The 16,866-nt window shown below is 40.0% G+C and overlaps 1 protein-coding gene across 7 annotated transcripts in view; it reads right to left on the bottom strand.

Moving 5' to 3' along the window:
* Positions 1 to 16,866, bottom strand: part of EML4 (EMAP like 4) — a 162,928-nt gene that overhangs the window by 35,334 nt on the left and 110,728 nt on the right. For 5 of the 7 annotated variants that reach the window (XM_055725568.1, XM_055725567.1, XM_014278171.3 and 2 more), the window contains 3 exons: positions 15,039 to 15,064; positions 14,554 to 14,586; positions 1,855 to 1,978 (listed from right to left, as the gene is read on the bottom strand). In XM_055725568.1, coding sequence (XP_055581543.1) covers positions 1,855 to 1,978; positions 14,554 to 14,586; positions 15,039 to 15,064 — 183 coding nt within the window. The remainder of the gene's footprint in view (positions 1 to 1,854; positions 1,979 to 14,553; positions 14,587 to 15,038; positions 15,065 to 16,866) is intronic. The other 2 variants (XM_055725570.1, XM_055725566.1) reach the window with 1 other exon arrangement.

Below are 16,866 nucleotides of genomic sequence, written 5' to 3' on the forward strand. Positions count from 1 at the left end.
TAACCAGTTCCGAAGTGCAGTAGGGAAGACTGCACTACAAAGCAGGGATACACAAATTAAATTATTTAAATTAAATCACTCATGAACCAGACATAGTAAAGAGCTCAGACTTCCCCAGGAGCTACTTTATCTTGCCAAGCAGCTTAGGCATTTCTTCAATGGGAAGTAATCTGCAGGGCAGATAAAAACTAAGTGTGTTTTGTGAGTCTACAGTACTGGCTATCTAGTGGAATATACCTGCAGGACACAGTACATCTGAAAAGGACATCTCCTTCCCAAACCAACCAACTGAACAAAGAAACAAACAAAGAACCCACCCACCCCAAGAACCCTTCTGTTTTTGCTGTGAGGTTGATCATAGCTGATCAGCATCTTTGAAAACAGTAGTATCAAAGGAAAACCCAATTACAAACAAACATCCAGAAGGCAGGAGAATTAAAGGTGTTCAAACAAAAACGTATAGATCGAACAATTCAAGGCTCAATTGACCTTCCAGTTGCAAAACACCTGACATTACTAAAATATTCTGTGAACCACTATCCCCACATCTTTTTAATAAGGGGTACAGGTTTCAGTTTGCCTTCACATAGGGAAGTTACAGCTGGCTTGCAGTTTTCTTCCCCTTGCTAAACCTGTGCATGAAGTACAAGATCTTCTGCTGCTGTATCTTCCTGCCTCCAAAACTGAAGAACAATTTTGTGCAACTTCATAGAGACCAATATCAAGCCTGCAAATTTTACTGCCTTTTCCTCATCGTTTTCTTCACCATCCTATCCAGAAGATACCCTATGCTCATAAATATACTGGTCTGATTTAGGATAACGTTTCCTTAAACAGATCCCAAAAATATACGGACAGTCTGTTTAGACACTAGATTTATTTACCTTTAATTAGCCCTCAGCAGGAAACTGGTTTAACTTGAACTTAAGGCCTTTGGACATTAAATAAGTGTGTCCACATCGGGATTTGCACCTACTTAACTGAGGGTGTGATTTCATGATCAGTTTTCATCAGTCCAAACTGCTCACTGCTGCCGAAAAAGTAGATCTGATCTTCATCCAGCATGCCTGCTTTCAGCAACATCAGAAGGATCAGACTTGAGATTATGACACCAACTCAAGTGCTGCCTAGATGTGTTATTTTACTGAAACGCTAAAAAACTTACTTAATCACAGCTTACTGAAGAATCTGCCGAGATGGGGGGTGGAGGGGGGTGGGGTGACAGGAAGACCCAAACTTGTGCAGTAGCACCTCTCTTACAATGAACTTAACATCTGAACCACTAAGCCTGGAGAATTGTCAGCAGTCACACCAACTCCGTTCTTCAAATGATAGATTTATTTCATGTATTTAATGCAAACTGGTCCCCAAGAAATTAACCCCCTTTGCTTTGAAGCTGAAACACAGCAGCAGTGCAAAGGATGGCTGCTTCTGTAATCCTCACTCCATAGGCAAGGACAACAAGAAATGCAAGATCTTTCATAGCTCTAAAGCCTCCTAAAAATGAACAGAGATTGAAAAACTGAAAACTAACAATCTGAATGCAAAGCCTACATTGATATATTGGGGGACATTTCTGAAACTCTAACTCTCCAAAGACTTTCACACTAAAAATAAATTGCAATTAGTTTCAACAGCAAAACAACAAAAGAAGTATGTCTTTTCTTTGCTTACATATTTTGCAGCTTAAAGTTGTACTATACAGTAGCTACAAACCATTTCAGTTGTTAAACTTTCTTCCGCCACTGTTAAGTAATTTTTATCTCTGAACAGAGAAGACACAAGACCAGATTGTGAAGGGAAGAAAAAGCAAGACAAAAGGGAACATCAAGTAGCTACTGATATTAAGGATACACCCACTCCAGTTTTAACTTTTCAGGAGGCAGCTCTGTCCTAATATCATCATAGTTTTCTACATCAGAAGGAATGAACATTGTGATCGGGCGGCCTCGCATGAACATCTTGATATATTCTCCCTCTGTTGAAACAAAAAAAGCATATTAGTCATGTGGCAAGTTTACACTACAAACAAGCACAGAAGAAACCAGTAATAAAGTACAGAGATGCAAATAACGCTTGTGATAAAACAATTATTTTTGAATTGTGAGCTTGGTAAAGGCTCAGTTTTTTGTTTTGTTTTGTTTGTTTGTTTTTTTTTAAACGGAACACTACACGTGAGCGCACACACACAGTGTTAGTTGAATTTGTGATAGAACAAACAGAGCATGTAACATTTTAGACATGCAACTTGAATTATAAAGGCAAATTTACAACCCGAATCTGAAACTGAATAAGCAGTCACGGAATCACAGGATAGATATTTCAGGTTGAAGGTGACCTCAGGAAGTCTTTAAGTCCAACCTCTGGCTCAAAGCAAGCTCAGCCATGAGTTCAGACTAGGATGCTCAGTTTTGCCTCGTCCAGTCTTGAAAACTTCCAAGGATGGAGATGACACAACCTGTCTTGGCACCTGGCTGTCTGCCAGGACCCCTAGGACCTTTCCAGCAGAGCTGCTCCCTGCAGCCCTCTGTCCCCAGCCTGTATCCCTGCCAGGGAGTTTTCTTTCCCCCCTGTGCAGGACTTGGCATTTGTCCTTGCTTAATTTTGTGAGGTTCCTGCAGACCTATCCCTGCAGCCTGCTCAGGTACCAGGTTGGTAGCTCTACCCTCCAGCATATTAATGAGCCCCCTGGTCTGCTGTCTTGAGAGTGTGCCATGTTGACCACTCCAGGTCATTGCTAAAGACATTAAACAGGAAGGGTCCGAGTCCAGCCCCTGTAGGCTCCACTGACCACCAGCTGGTTCTTTCACCCACCTAGCTAAACCATGACAGCCAAGCTAAGATGTAAGGATGCTGCAGAAGAAAAGTGTCCAAAGTTTTGCTGAGGAATATCATCTGAAATTACATATCATCACAAACTAATACACTAACCTGAATTACTAATTTACTGAAATCGTTCCAATTGCACGCTATCGCATATTGCACCATATCCTGAAGAATGGAGAGAAGCAACAGCTCCTAATGACTCCAGCTGTGAGACTGTCTATAGCTGTGACAAAATACATGCGTGTCCGTTGGAGCATCGGAGCACCTCACAAACCTTTAGGAGTTCCTTCTCAAGGAACACGAGGTTATTTTCCACCAAAGAAAACTAATTACTGAGTAGCTGAGTGGCTTGGTCAAACACATTAGCTAGCGGTTGGAAGGTAAGCGCATCTAGATTTAAGGAATACATGACTGCAACTAGTGTATTAGGTGCCCTACAGGAGTCTTCCCTCCACACTATGACAATAATCATCATCTGACTTCAGAAGACCAGAAACCCGTTGGAGACTTTAAAAGCCTTTATGTCCTACTCACACGGCAAAACCAGCACTGTAGTGCCGTTTAACTGTTGTTAAATCAGGCCTCAAATCCACCAGAAGTAATGCCAGCCTCCAACGCTGCTGACACCGCAGTTTGTTTCGAAACGCACGGATAGCAAAGGCCCAAGTATTTCGCTGATTTCACATCCAACGAAATGGCAACCTATCACTTTTCAACTTCTTCAGTTATTAAGACTCATTGTTAATGTAAGCGATATCACAAACCCAAAGTGATATAATATTCTGCTGTGAGTCTGGGACTCTGACATTTTTTTTTATGAGTAGGGATTTGAAAATCACAGCAGACAGAGGGAAGTCAGAGTTTCAAACCAAAATGAAACAGCCGAATAGGACTGGAGTAAAATAGCTGTGAATGAGCAATACAGTATTAAGAAATCTCTAATTGCATTCGATGCAACCAATATTGAGCTCTAAAATTAAGACCTTTAAACAATTACTATTGTATTTCTTTCAAAAGGCAAACATGAGACACACTTTGCCTTAAATGCCCAGGGAATGCTTGTAAATAATTCCCCAATTAAATGTAAGATTATTACTCAGACGGCATGATTGTGCAATCTATGTTTTGCATTCCATAGAACATCTAAATTTGAAAATAGGAGAAACTCAGACTTATTCCCACAGAATTATAGCTTCACAGCTCAAGTCAAACTTGGAGATGTAAATTGGCAAGAGAAAGCTGATAATTTCAGTGTCAGCAAAAGCAACGTAGACTCCAAAATAGTCTCTTGCTTAAAGAAAACATTTTAGAAGATGCAAAGATCAAGAAATGAAGTTGTGAGCAAGACCAACCTTAAGCCAGAGTCTCTACCCTTCTACAAATATGAAACACCCCTAACTACACAAACTGCAGAAACATGGTGTCTTACCGCCGTCAGAAGAGAAAGAGAGAGGAAGAGCCTGTAACTATTTTCATCCAAAATTATAAAGCAGTCTTGCACAAAGTTTGGAAATGAATTCTTGACGCTCAAGGTCTTTCTTCTACAGCCAGGTAAGATAGAAGACTGACAATCATCAGTCTAACAGAAAAATATAGTGAATATTTCAGGTTATTTAAAAGAAATATTTCTGATCATAGAGGATTTTATCAGAGCCGGGTGAAATTCTGTTGAATACCACCCCAGCTCTGAAAACACTAGAAAGCACTAACTTTGAATACAGCAGTGATGACCCTAGCACACAGCAATGGCTTGGACAGCACCGACACATCCAGGAAAAACCTGCGGTGACCAAATCATATAATATATTCAGTAACTCCCCCTAAGTTTGCATGGTTTTAACACTGCTTGTCACAGCATTTCCCAAACCTAACTAGGTCAATGAATCCACGCACCTGAACATAAGGCGGTTACAAGTATTCTACTATGTGCATGATACTCACTTTGAGGATTTCACAACATATACGGCTTAATTTGTCAAAACATTCTGTTTTTCTCCTTAACAGACAGTAGTTTGATTTAAATAGCTTAACTATTTAAACAGGTTTTTTTAAACTGATGAAACAGATCACAGTTTATCAAATTTAGCAACGATTATAAAATAAAAGACATGATTAATGTGACTCCTTTACCACTTTCAGTGTACTCAAGTCAACCTTCTGAGACCAACAATTCATTTTACTTGATTTTGTGTCGCTTTCGACCCTGACAGATTTACTCTGTGCTGGAGACAAGAAAAGGGAATTTTTCTGTAACAGTCCAAATATAACAGAAAACTAGTGCAAAACCACCACACGTTCAAAAACTATCCCTGAACACAATTTGTAAAAATTGAGCTATGTAAAATTAGCATAAAAGTTTTTCCTTGTTTAGAATATTAATATCATGAAAGCTGAGCCATTTAAGTCCAGCACCAATGGAACAAATACTGAGAAGATCAAAAACAGTTCTCCCACTTCTTTCTAAGAACAAATAAATATACCTCCTCTGAATGAGAACCTTGTGAGTCCCTCCACTGACAACACCAGAAAACTTGCCTCAGATCAAAGGACAAAGAAAATCACTGCCCAGGAGCTAAATTAGAAGCAATAGTTATTTTACCAAATGTGCACTGCTTAATTGCAGTGCTGAGAAAAGCTAAAGATTGGTGTTGTCACTAGTTTGACACAAACGTTTAGATAATTACTCCAAACTAGTAACACATCTCAATTTTCCATCAAAATATTTTTAATAGTATTTTTCTCTGTAAAATACAACAACACCGGCCAAACCCAACAGTAACGTATTAATGACCTTTCTATCAAGATCTGGCGCTCACACCCTTATAAATTAAAACACAGCGTAGCCTGAAGGTATTTAGAAAAGACCACTGGTTTGTGCAAGTCAAATTCTTGAGTTAACACTGAACTTGGCACTTCTGGTTCCACAAGACCAGTACAAAACGACTCCAGAAATGTAGGATCACATTTCTCATCGCTGCTTAGAACAGTGGAGACAAACTGCAACTCACATACATACAGATGGAGGCAGTTGTGCCTGTTGGACTCTGCAGACAAGAGATGGAGTGTCCAAGAGGAACTCAGTCAGGTCTTTGGCCAGAAGGGAAGAGGCTCTCCTGGAGCTCAGGGAAAAAAATATCTGCAGGGCATGCAGATACAAATTAGCTCTCTGAACTTCCCCACTGAAGAACAAACGTTTTTGCTTTTATTAGCTAGCTGTCACGTTGAAGAAACACATTTAACACACTTGTTAGAGGGGCACAGGCTAAGTATAACTTGATTCAGTCTCTCCCTACAGAAGAGGAAGAATTAAAAAAAAAACCACCCAAACAACTAAAGAGAGAATCCACTGAAAGATTTTTGCCTAAGACTAAATTTCCTTTCATCAGAATAACCTGTAGGGGAGATACAATATTAATGTAAAAATCTTTTGAAATACTAGAGAGTATGGCAGCATATCAACAAAGACATTCTCAAACAGCAATTAATTGCCTGAGGCCAAATTCTTGTATTTGCAAGTTAAGAAAATCAGTGATTTAACTCTTTCATAGCATACTGGCTCAGCTGAACGCTCAGGACCATTAGACTACCTGTTTCTTTCCTGCATTCTCACTACTTCCAGGTACAAAGTAGTATGTCAAGACTATTTTTTTCCTCACATATCTGTTGGAGGAAATTGGCCATCTCGTAACAGCAACACATAGGTAAGGGAGTATATGGGAGATAGAAGTTTTAAAGGAAGGGGGGACACAGACCCCAACAAACAAGAAGTCCTCAACAGTTCTGGTATCTACCAGCTGAAAACAGTAGGCATGAAAGTAAAAATTCTTTACCCCATATAAAGTGATGCTTGGACCCCACCACCCACTGTGCAGAAGCATTTCAGGGGTGGGGGGAGGTGGGAAGGTGCTAGAAGGCATACCTGAAAGGACCTGGGCACTTGCTAAGTTAACGAATCTGCAATGGCAGACATCCTAGAAACTCCTTCAAATATGGATCAAACCAATCCAAAAGTACAATTGAAGCTCTGTAAATAGCACACTCAGGTGCCAGGGATTACCCACACCACACAAAAAGAAACAGCTCAGGCCCAGGGTTGCTGCAAAAAGCAGCATCAAGTGGATGCAGTGCTCCGGCTTCAGGGGACAGCTCTTCACCGGGAACAGCTGTAGCTGCTTTTGTGCAGCTCTGAGCTCAGATTCACAGACCTTGCCAAACTCCTCTTGGCTCCACAATAATTCACCTCTGGAGCCTCAACAATCTCTTTGCACAAGTGCCAGAGGATGCAGGACCAACACTCCCAATTTTTGCTCCCAGGATTCAGGCTTATTAGCCTCACAGGGGAGCCCCCTGGGTGTGCTGGAGCCAAGCAAACTCCACGTAGGTTTCAGCTCTCTCTGTGGGATTCCCAGAGGACTGAGGAAATATATTAACTCAGCCCCAAAGATGCAGAAACACTTGATCTGACTACACCATGATTTCACCAGTCAGCTGAAGGGGCACAAAACATCACTCGGGAAGAATGACACAAAGACAGACGCAGCGACAAGAAAGATAGAGCCTAGCGACTCGGTGAGGGCCCACCTAAAGGTGGATTTGAGTGCTGATCAGCCACGAGGCTCTGCAAGCCCATGTCATGAGCTGGAGGAACATCACAGCTGAGCCCAGCCCAGCTCAGCCCAGTGGATGCACATCGTGTCCCCCAGTGCCCTCTCTGACCGACTGAAAATGGGAGTGATGCAGGCAGAGTACTGCAGCACTGACTTCGGTCAGCAGAGACTTGGCCGTCACTGCGATACACAGAAACACACTGCTGATTCTGGAACACCATGTGAAAACTTCCTTCTTCTAATAGTTTGGAGCCCTCAGCTCCCAGGTGACAGTAAAGCATAGCCAGGTCGTTCACTTTTTGTGCGTGCGGGCTGTTAACCTCAGCTCAGGTCTGCCCATCTGCGGCCCGAAAGTCCATTATGTGAGCATGAAAACAGTGATCATGCCCTTCCTCCTCTCAGCCTTCATGTGGCAAAAATAGAAATGTCCAGCTATTTAACTCTCTTTTTGTGTGATAAGGTTTCAGTCTGTCTCCACACCACCACAAAATTTACCTTGTTATGACTGTGGGTGCTGTAACAGCATGCAGTGTTACAGAGAACCCATCAGGGTTTTGATGCATTAACATTTTCCATAAGGCTGCATTTCTCCTTTAGCATTACTTCTGATAAATCCTGGGATTGCATTTGTGTTTTCCTAATAAGTGAAATAAGCTCAATCTTTGTATGAATAATTAGCATCTCACAGCCCTCTTCCTCGCCATTTACTTCTAGCAAATAACCAGCTAAAACACTGCCAGCAACTCCTGCATATATGATTTTGAATAATTTAATTTTGTCTTATACTAGTCCATGCCTCAGGAGCATCTAGGTCTTACTGTACTAAAATCTCAGCTTCCACCATATCAGTACGGTCTCTCAGTTTCATGTCATCAGTGAAATTCCGTCAGTGCTCCTACTTTCCTGTGTTAAGTTCATTAGTGTAAACACTAAGCCAAATAGGTCCCAGCAGGCTGGAGGCAGATGTTAGCAACTGGAGTATCTACTGCAGGTTCTCTGAGAGTTTATAGCCTGCTAGAGAAGAAAGGAATAAATACATCAGTGAAACAAGGTGCTGCTACTGAGAGGGAGGCCTAGAAGCCTGCCAGATCTGCAAGGAAACAAGTGCATCTTCTTCACAGTCACTCTAAGCCAGCGCACTTACCTTGCCTGCAAGGAAACTGCTGGTAAAGCATGCAACACCAAGAATCCAGGACTAAACTAGGGGCCAGTAAAAAAAATTGTAGACAAACAGCAGACAGTGGCTGAAACTTTTCTGCAAAGCCTCGTTGCCTCAAAAGGAAATTTCCATTAACATAAATAAGCTTTTAATCAGGCCTTATACAAGAGAGGAAAAAAGGGGGAAATAAAGAAAAAAGGGGGAAATACAGAAAAAAAAAAGAAAAAAGCAGCACAAAGGTTAACAGTAAAATTCAACTTCAAACAATGCCTATTAATTCACTCTTGGAAGAGAGTGTAAAACCCAGCAATTCCGGGAAAGCAAGCAGACAGGTAAGACCGATGAAAAACACGGCAGGTGATAACAGAGAGCAAAGATAGGGCAATATAAACCACCTGAAAGGCTGGAATTGGCGCTTCTCAGCACAGACTCATGCAATGACACTTAGGCAATTTATTACTTTCTGTGAATCATATTCTTAGGGCAATATGCGAGGTTTTCAGAGGACCATAATAATAAGAAGTGAAAGGAGTAGTAAAAAAAAAGAAAAAAAAGATCAAAGAAGCCTTTGTAGATTAAGTCAGAAGTACTTACAGAGAAGAGCAATTCAGGAGACATGAAAGCTACTGTTTAGATCCTTCTGAAATTTGAAGACAGTGACATAAAAAACCCAAAATCCTCCTGGTTTCCAAAAAATATGCATCAAAATGAAATTCTCAAGGAATACACAGGAGTCTCCTAGAGGCTTGTGAGAAGCCCTCATCTTCGATTACTGATTTCGTCAACAAAGCTAGACAAAATATTAGAAGGACGTATTTTATATCACACTTTTCCTCATTTAGGCAGACCTTGAGGTAGCCCCACAAATCTGTGCTGTAATACTCTGCTCTTCAGCTAGCAAGTGTATGCATAATGGAAAGTCTAATGAGTAGATTTTATATATAAAGTCTATTTTTATATATATATATACGCATACATACACAAAGTAGATAATAGTGACTAAATAACAAAATTATCTGGTTCTCTAAATGGTCATAAATTTAATTCTTAAGAAATCATTACAATAATCTTATCTTGCAAGTTATTAGTGACTATTTTTTAATCGGTCCCACCCCCCCTAGTTTGAAAAAGCAACATGAAGTGATGCATCAAATCCCTCAGCTCAGTTCTACTTGTGTTTAGCAGCTGAATCTTAACTTTCAAATGACTTCCAAGCAAATGATAAACCCAAAAAACCTCCAACTAGCTTGGCCAAGGAGAACTCTAATAATATACAATAAACTACCACATCCAGAGTACATTTATTCATCTGTCTTCACCTTCTAGTTACTTGACCAGTGAAGTTATGCTTTTTAATACTACAAATAGCTTCTTTCCCACAAGCTTTCTGCTTTCAGGCCTGTGTCCAAGAACTCTGTAGGACCACTAACCTGAGGGACAAAGGCTTAGAAGCCTGTTTCTAATTTAAACTAGTGCTAACAGCACAAAGATGAATACAATCAAATTCAGCCACCATACGCAGACCATTACATTTGAAGAAGGAATTCAAACACGGCTGCAGGTTTGCCGTCTCTCACCCTGAGCGACGTGTCAATGCTTGCTGAACCTGACAAGCCGACATGCACTGACACTATCGAGCGGTGCTGCAATGCAAGCCACACAGTCAAAAAAAAGCAGATGAGAGATTTGCCTTGGTTTGGAATGGTTTTACTGCTTTGCCTTGTGATTTTTTACTAGATCTTTCGTTATTAGTTTTATATAACTAGGCAAGTAAATCATAGTTAAACCCCTGCTTTCGCATGTACCAGGTGACATTAAGAATCTAGGTATTAACCAACAGTCACCATCTGCATTGAAATAATTCCAGTTTAATATTATACTCTAGCTTTTTATTAAGAAAAAGGACTCAAAAAGGAGTGCTGGACACAAGTGCAGTAAGACTGCATCTAAATGCTCCCTTCTTAAATAAAATCATGACTTCAAGAATCCACGACCAAAAATCCCAAATACCAGTTTCTTTTTCTGACAGTATCTGTGGTTTTTACTGCCAAGCACTGTGCCTGAATGACAGCAAGCAGCCCAATAATAATGAGATAAACAGGATCTCCATTTGCCCTCAGGTGCGTAAGCACCTTCAGTAAGCATGTGACAGAAAATCTGTGTCTGATGAAAAAACCTGATCTGTGGTGGTTACTGAATGTTGCACACTCGGTGGACAGGGCACACTGTCAGCAGGGTAAATTTTTCCATTGTGTGCTTCCCAATTGCTCTGTGAAGCTAGAACTATAGTACTAGTATTAAACTAACAGAAGAAAAAGTACTGGAAACTAATAAAGTGCAATCTAAAAAGAAACAAACTTAGGAATGCAGTGAATGTTTTTCATTAATGCTTTCACATATGGTTTTTATTGCCATCCAAAAACATCTAAGTGTCTCTTATTACTTTATAATAAGTGAACAAGTGATTCATATGCAGAGCTGCTATCACTGAAAACCAAACTCAAACACAGAACCTCAGTGAAAAAAATTACCTTTCCTCTTAAAATAAGCCAGGTCTTCAACTTCTGGGTATAAAAATACAAATACTTTATGATTAATACTTCAAAAATGTCTCTGCTGAAGTGAAAAGCAAGATGGCTTTTATAGGCAATTATAAACACCTGCTGGTAAAGGATTTAAAACAGTAACTTTAGTTAGTGTCCTTTTAATGCTTAGTAAGCACCTGTTCATTTCACCCACAGCTTTACTGGTTTTTCGCATAATTTTAATACCTCCTAGTACTGGATTTTATTGTAAAAAGGTTGTCCTGGTTTACAAAGCTAAACGAAGAAGTGTTCAAAAATAAGTTGAAAAACCTAAACCCAAAAATCTCTTCATCAAATATATGGAAGTGTGTGTATTTCCCTCATTGCACTGGCATGACCGAAGTGCTCCTGTCTGCATTACCTCTGCTTCAGCGTGTACCCAGCTGCATAAAGCCAGGACTAACCTTAACGTGGAGCAGATGCAGCTCAGCCCAAGCGGGAGCGAGAAAGGCACAGAGGGAACAAATGGGTACTGAGGCAGAAGGTAAGTGAGTAACACCGGTAACACACGCGGCCTGGGCACGGTGCTACACAGAACCTGAAGGGCTGCCTGGGGGCAGCTGCAGGGGAGAACTGCCTGGGTCTTGCTGTCACCCACATGCAACACCTTCAGCATGCTCTCTGGGGACTCCACACCAAAGGCGATTCAGACGTCAAAGCTAATGTCTTTCACTGCTGAAGCTAAGGTCCTCACTCGCTCCTCAAGCCTTTCACTTGTACAGCTAACACATGCTATCAACAGAAATCACAGTGAATGTGCACAGATGGTCACAACACAGATAATACTGCAGTGACTTCTGCTGCTCAAAAAATAAGATGTGCAAAAACATATTTCTCTATATTCTGTGGTACTGCACTATACTGACAGGTTCCAAAGCAGTTTCTTTAACAGATGAATCAAAAAAAGGAAACAAACTGATTCCAGGATGTTCAAAGCTACACAGAATTGTCATCTTCCATCCCGTTACCCCATGCAAACACCTTCTGCTGTGATAATTCGTGGTTGCACTACGTTTCCAAACTTGTTTCATGTGTGTATAAAGACAACGTATCTATGTAGATTTTCTTTGAAGCTTGACAGTTTGCACACCGGCAGTCTTTCCAAGAGCCTCCTTCACACAGGTTCTAGGAAGCGCACTGACACAATTGTTAGCAAGGAGGTGGGTGCCGGGGGTGGGGGGTGCGGGGGGGTGGGTGCGCAGTGTTTCACACACAGCCCACTGACAAGAGCAGTTCAAGGGAGCTGCTGTAACTTAATGAACACCGTGCTAGAGACTGCTCGGGTCTGGCAGCAAAGGCTGGCAAGCTACAAGGGAGTGTTAAAGCAGCTGTAACTTTTCACACCTTTGGGTTGCAGAGCAGGAAGGTCCTGCCCAAGCGGCATGAGCAGAGGCTACCCTTCATCCCACCCTGCCTGAGCCAACTCTGTCCAGCTGCACAGGATTTACCTCCACAAACCATGTTAACTGCCTGTGCCATGCCAACCTCCTGACCCACTGAGTCAGGGTGCCAGCTCGAAATTGGTTATTTACGTGGCAACCAACAAGTACAAACCAGGCTGAAGTCAGCTGCCCTGAACAGGACATTGCACTACACAGAACCAGCTGAGTATTGCCAAACGTATACTGGAAAGGATGGAGGGACCCTCTGCAACTACAGTAACTAACAGGTGGTTACTTCTATGGCAGTAAACGCAACCCAAAACCTAACAGACCTTACGCACACACACAGACACATACTCAAAAGGCTGTCAAAAGATATATTCATTGGTCCATAAGAAACAAAAAACAAAACCCAAAACTTTGCAGGCTAAATCCTGCTAATTCTAACTTCATCCATGTTAAAGGCAGAATGACGTTCTGCCACTATAACATGTTTAAAATGTTAGTAAATGCATTTTCTATGACAAGACTTCCTCTCCATACACTTGGGGCCACGTCATGTGCATCATATTTCTCTTTCATTCCAGCTGGGCTCAGAACAGACTACGGCAGCACACACATGGAAGGTGCCTGTTCATCATTCAGCAAAAGTTCACATCATCTGCAGAGTAACACAACGGATAGCAGGGCACACATCGAGGCCACGTAAGTTATAGCTACCAGGATGAGAAAATTGAAGGATGGTCCATTTTTGGCAGAACACACAGAATTGTAAGCAGCACATTGTAAGAAAAGAATTAGTATTCAAAGTATTTTAGCTGTATGCAACCTCATTTTGTGAAAAGTTGTGTTTGCTAGAAAGGATGTTTTCAATGTAACAGTTTAATTCTGGGAAAGCTAAATTGCATCTGGTCTGGACAATACTGATTAGTTTTCTTTTTACGGTAACCATTGCTGCACATATGTACTGTTCCACAGCTGGAACATTCCTTTCTTTGTTCCTGATGCTTATACATCCTTTCACCCCTCTTGTCTTTGAAGGATGCTTTTGGTAAGTAACAATATAAACTGTTTTTAAATCTGTAATTTCTCTATGAATTAGAAAAAGATAAAGCAATTGGATTCAAGTTGATTTTGCTTTCATTACAACAATTCATATATTAAGTTCCTAAAAAATTTGAGTGTTTCTTTCTTTTTGAAAGAAAATCCAGAGGAGACCAAATGTAATCAAACCATGTATAATGTAATCTTGCTTACAGCACAGAATTTTGAGATTACAGATTTGTTAATTAGCAAAAAAGCATGACAGAAAACCTCTGTACATAGATACATGTTTTGTAAAGCATGCACTTGGGTTACATGCTTCAGTTTTGAAACTGCATGCTTCAGTACAGTTTGCAGGACATCAAAGCAGAGTAGTTTTGCGGCACTACAAGTGGGTTTCTTTTGTTGTCATGTCCCACCATGTTCAGATAGATGGCTCCTTTTTCTGTCTGAACAAGCCAGCAGCAGCAGGTAGCCACAGAATGCAAGATTAATCAGTGCAAAGATATACACGTTAGAAGAGACTAATTTTTCATTTTAGGAGGCTGTATTAAAACCTTCAGTCTCTGTTCTTGTCTAATCAGAGTGTATATGTTGTAACATTGGCAAGACAGCTGAGATAAAACAAATCTTTTAGTTGGCAGTTCTTAATATTCTAGTATCTTGGGCAACAATGCAAGACTTATAGAACCTTATTTGAACACATATTCTTCTCTGAGGAAATTATGTGCGTAGTAATTTATTTTAGACTACCCTCAAATAATCCCTACATAGACTGCGAAGTGCATATGCATACATATTTCCATAACAAGAAAGCTGAAATATTTATTTAAATGCTCAAAGTTTTTAAGAGATCGTGCACCGATGCTCTTTGATGGTGAAAAGCCAAATAAAAGATTTGTGAGAGCGCTAAATTAGAAAGCAACCAAAGGGCATAGGTTAATTCTTACCTTGGCTGTTTTTTTCACGAGTTGACATTTTTGCTGGTTATGGGACAGAAATAGAATATCTTAAAACTATTTCTAAAGTCTCACTCATACCTGCTTGGATGAAGACTGGCACATAGGTCAAAACTTTACTTTTTTTTTTTCATAAGCTCTCTCTATTTATGCACATACACACAGAGAAAATAATCAAAAAGGCTTTTTGTTTTACAAAAGTAAAACGAATCCTCCCACCACCCACCGAAAATTTCTGTCCTTCCTAAAGATCCAATTTGATGAGGCATTTCTCCATAATTTCAAAGTTCCGTATATAGGTCTTGAGTAACATTTGGCCAGATGAATTCTTGGAGTAATTATTAATGCTATTTTAGTTCTATATCCCTGTTTCATAAGCAGATGTCCCAGTGTATTCATTTACAGGAAATACTATTCAGTCAAAAGCCAATCTTTTCAACTTCATCCAGTTTTTAAAAATAAATGTTTTTATTTACCTTGGCTGACAATGACATCTTTGTGCCTGGCAAAAAAAAAAAAAATAAAATTGTTAATAATATGTGAAATTCTTATCAAGCCCATACCATCAAGTTCTTACACATTATCGCATTTGGCAATCTCATCAGATTCTGCGTACAGTGTAACTGTAGTATAGGATGCTAAATAATAACTGTGGTCACTGCAGTACCTTTTTACCCATGTATTATTTTATGCAGTTCACTGTATCTTTTGAGTCATGTAAAAGTCTTTGGCCCTATAGCAAGGGTTCCTAATAATTACTGTAATAACAACAAAATACAAAAAGCTCTTAAAATTAAATGATGGAGGACGTATTCCTTGTGCATGGAAAATTCCATTTTGAGAGAACAAACTTGTAATAACCAAATGTTTTAAGCTGCCAAACACCCTCAGGCCTGCAGGCAAGGCATTTAACACCTGTCAAAATAAGCTGTCAGCACACAACAACATAAATTTTTCTAGGAATTAACCCTGTTGGATGCATGGATTAAATATTAGCAAGCTGTGGTTTCATTCACACTGGATCCATGCATTACTGGATGTACAACGCAAAGTCTTCAAAGCAGTGCAGTTGAGACTAAGAACTAAGAATGAACTATTGACAAAAAACATCAGTCCTTTATTTCCGAAGAGGGAAGAAATACTAATTTCCAGCTTCAGAGCTACTTCCTACCAGAATAACACTCCTTGATGGGAGAATGTATTGCACAAAAAACCCTCTTGAATTCAATTTGAAATTCAGCAGAAAGGTATGAATGGCATCCAGTATTTTTAGCTGGATGGAGGTCAAATTTTTGTAACAGTGACAAAGGGTCAAACATACGCATGAGGCAAGTCATCTCGGACTACTGGTAGACTCACCCTTCACCACACTCCACGTGAAAAATTAAAACTGGATTCCCAGCCTTGCCTGAAGAACACTGAACGATAGGCTGCTGTGGGGTGGGAACCCTCTTACTTCTTACGGCTTTATCAGGCTGATTTACAGCCAGTGCTGACTTAAAGACTGAGCTTACTAAACAAAGTTCATATCCTGGGCTGATAACGCAAAGCATATGTAAAACATTTCTTTCCTGGGGCCCACATGAGGGGCTGAATTCTGCTCCTTGCACAAGACTCTGGTAACTTCAGGCAGATGAGGCCACCATTTCTTCACTGGGAACGACAAATGCAATATAACAATATGCCTTTGAACAACACTAACCAATTCTTTTAGAAAATGGGCACATAGGATGTGATTAAGAAATTAGTGTTAATGTGTGCTCTTGAATGCAAATAGTGCTTTTAGGGTAAGTCTGAGCTACGACCAAGGTATACAAACAGCCAGCCTTCAATCAGATGAATGTCTACAACTGATAATGTTTGAAGCCTTGTTTGTTGCCAAATCCTTTAAAACAAAATATGAACAGACAACTTTCTTCCACAATAATGAATCCCAATCTTTCCTTGTATGCTTTGTTGTTAGATACCTGATTTTTTTCTACATTAGATTGCAGAATGGCATCATTTAAAGTCTTTTAGAAAATAAGTAGAATCACAGGAAAATGCATCAAGATACTCTATTTTGACCATGCCTGAACCATTATACAAAATGTCAGTAAGAGTGAAATTTATTTTTTACTATTAGAAAATTTGAGTATACCACATTGTGAAAGATATTTTGGTAGCATTACAAAAACCAAGAAAAGAAAGTTGATAAGTAAAAATCAAGACAGAGGGTTTTTTCAGTCCAAAGTATTACCTAACAGCATCCTGCTGCAATCTGAATTGATTTTAAATTCTAGGGACTTTTAAATTATATTTTTA

This window comes from Falco cherrug, chromosome 13 (genome assembly GCF_023634085.1).
Source record: "Falco cherrug isolate bFalChe1 chromosome 13, bFalChe1.pri, whole genome shotgun sequence".
Lineage (NCBI taxonomy): Eukaryota > Metazoa > Chordata > Aves > Falconiformes > Falconidae > Falco > Falco cherrug.